The 1,303-nt window shown below is 49.8% G+C and overlaps 1 protein-coding gene across 1 annotated transcript; it reads right to left on the bottom strand.

Annotated features, from left to right (window-relative positions):
- Positions 1–5: 5 nt before the first annotated feature.
- On the bottom strand, positions 6–1,070 carry LOC116863819 (zinc finger protein 264-like; the record flags this gene model as incomplete). Its single annotated transcript, XM_032851153.1, has 1 exon — positions 6–1,070. A coding segment is annotated over exon 1 (813 nt), but the record flags the coding sequence as incomplete, so codon positions are not given.
- Positions 1,071–1,303: the final 233 nt, after the last annotated feature.

The raw sequence follows: 1,303 nt of genomic DNA, 5'->3' as shown, positions 1-1,303 counted from the left end.
TTCCCGCACTCCAGGCACTCAAAGGGCTTCTCCCCAGTGTGGATGACATAGTGGTGAATGAGGGCCGCACTCTCACAGAAGGCTTTCCCACACTCACTGCACTCATAGGGCTTCTCCCCAGTGTGAGTCTGCTGGTGCCACACGAGGTAGGACTTGTGTTTGAAGACCTTGCCACACTCGAAGCATTCGTAGGGATTCTCGCCACTGTGGATGATGTGATGTCGAAGGAATCCTGGCCTATGTCGAAAGACTTGCCCACATTCTTTGCACACAAAGGTTTTCTCACCAGTGTGTCTCCTCTTATGCAAGACGAAATTGGAGCGGTGGGTGAAGGCCTTCCCACATTCGCTGCACTTATAAGGCTTCTCTCCACTGTGGATCCGCTGGTGCTGGGTAAGGTAGGACTTGCGGTTGAAGGCCTTCCCGCACTCCACGCACTCGTAGGGCCGCTCCCCCGTGTGGATCATGTGGTGCTGCAGGAGGTGTGTGCTCTTAATAAATGTTTTCCCACACTCGGTGCATTCATAGGGCTTCACTCCAGAGTGAATCTTCTCATGTCCAGCAAGAAGGTGCTTTTTATTAAAAGTTTTCCCACATTCATTGCACTTAAAGGTATTTTCCTCTTCCTGAATCACGGGATCTTTACCTGATCCACACGAGTCACGGTCATGGACAGCACCTCCTGGATGGGTCAGCTCCTGTGCCGTCTGTGAACACACGCCATCAGCTGCCCCTAAACCACCAAGCTCAGGGCTTGTTTTCTCAGGGAGCTTCTCTCTCCTGGGTTCTAAGCCTGGTCTCAAGTGTCCTTCCTGCATTTCTGATGACCCACTCTGATCCTTGGTTTGGCCCAGCTGGAAGTTCCCTGGGTCTCCCTGTCTTAGCTCCTGGAACAAGGCCCCCCCAGACAGGGCTGGTGCACAACTGGAAAGTTCTGTAGTCGTGGGTTTTCCCTTGTCATCTGAAAGAAACCCAATATACAGAAAGGCCTATTAGTAATGACAACTCAGAAAATATATCATCAGCATTTCAGTGAAAAGAATGAAGATGAAAATAGTGCCCATCTTTGTTATGTTTTATTACCTCTGAATCTCGGGATTGCAATTTCTTCCCCCCCCACCCCCAGATATTAGACTGTTGACACCATGAAAGGGAGACCCAGGAAAAGCTAGATAGGAGACAGGGGTCTGGAGTGGACACACCGCTGCAATTCTGTACTGGATGCAGCCGGAAAGACTAATAAGAATGTTGTATGTTTGGTTTTGTCTAAGCGAGGACGTTGCTGTTAAGAACACTAAGAAAG

Source organism: Lontra canadensis, unplaced genomic scaffold (genome assembly GCF_010015895.1).
Source record: "Lontra canadensis isolate GAN:19392208 unplaced genomic scaffold, GSC_riverotter_1.0 scaffold3397, whole genome shotgun sequence".
In the NCBI taxonomy this organism is placed as follows: domain Eukaryota; kingdom Metazoa; phylum Chordata; class Mammalia; order Carnivora; family Mustelidae; genus Lontra; species Lontra canadensis.
Note: the sequence above shows the minus strand (reverse complement) of the source record. Positions and strands in the feature narration are given on the sequence as shown.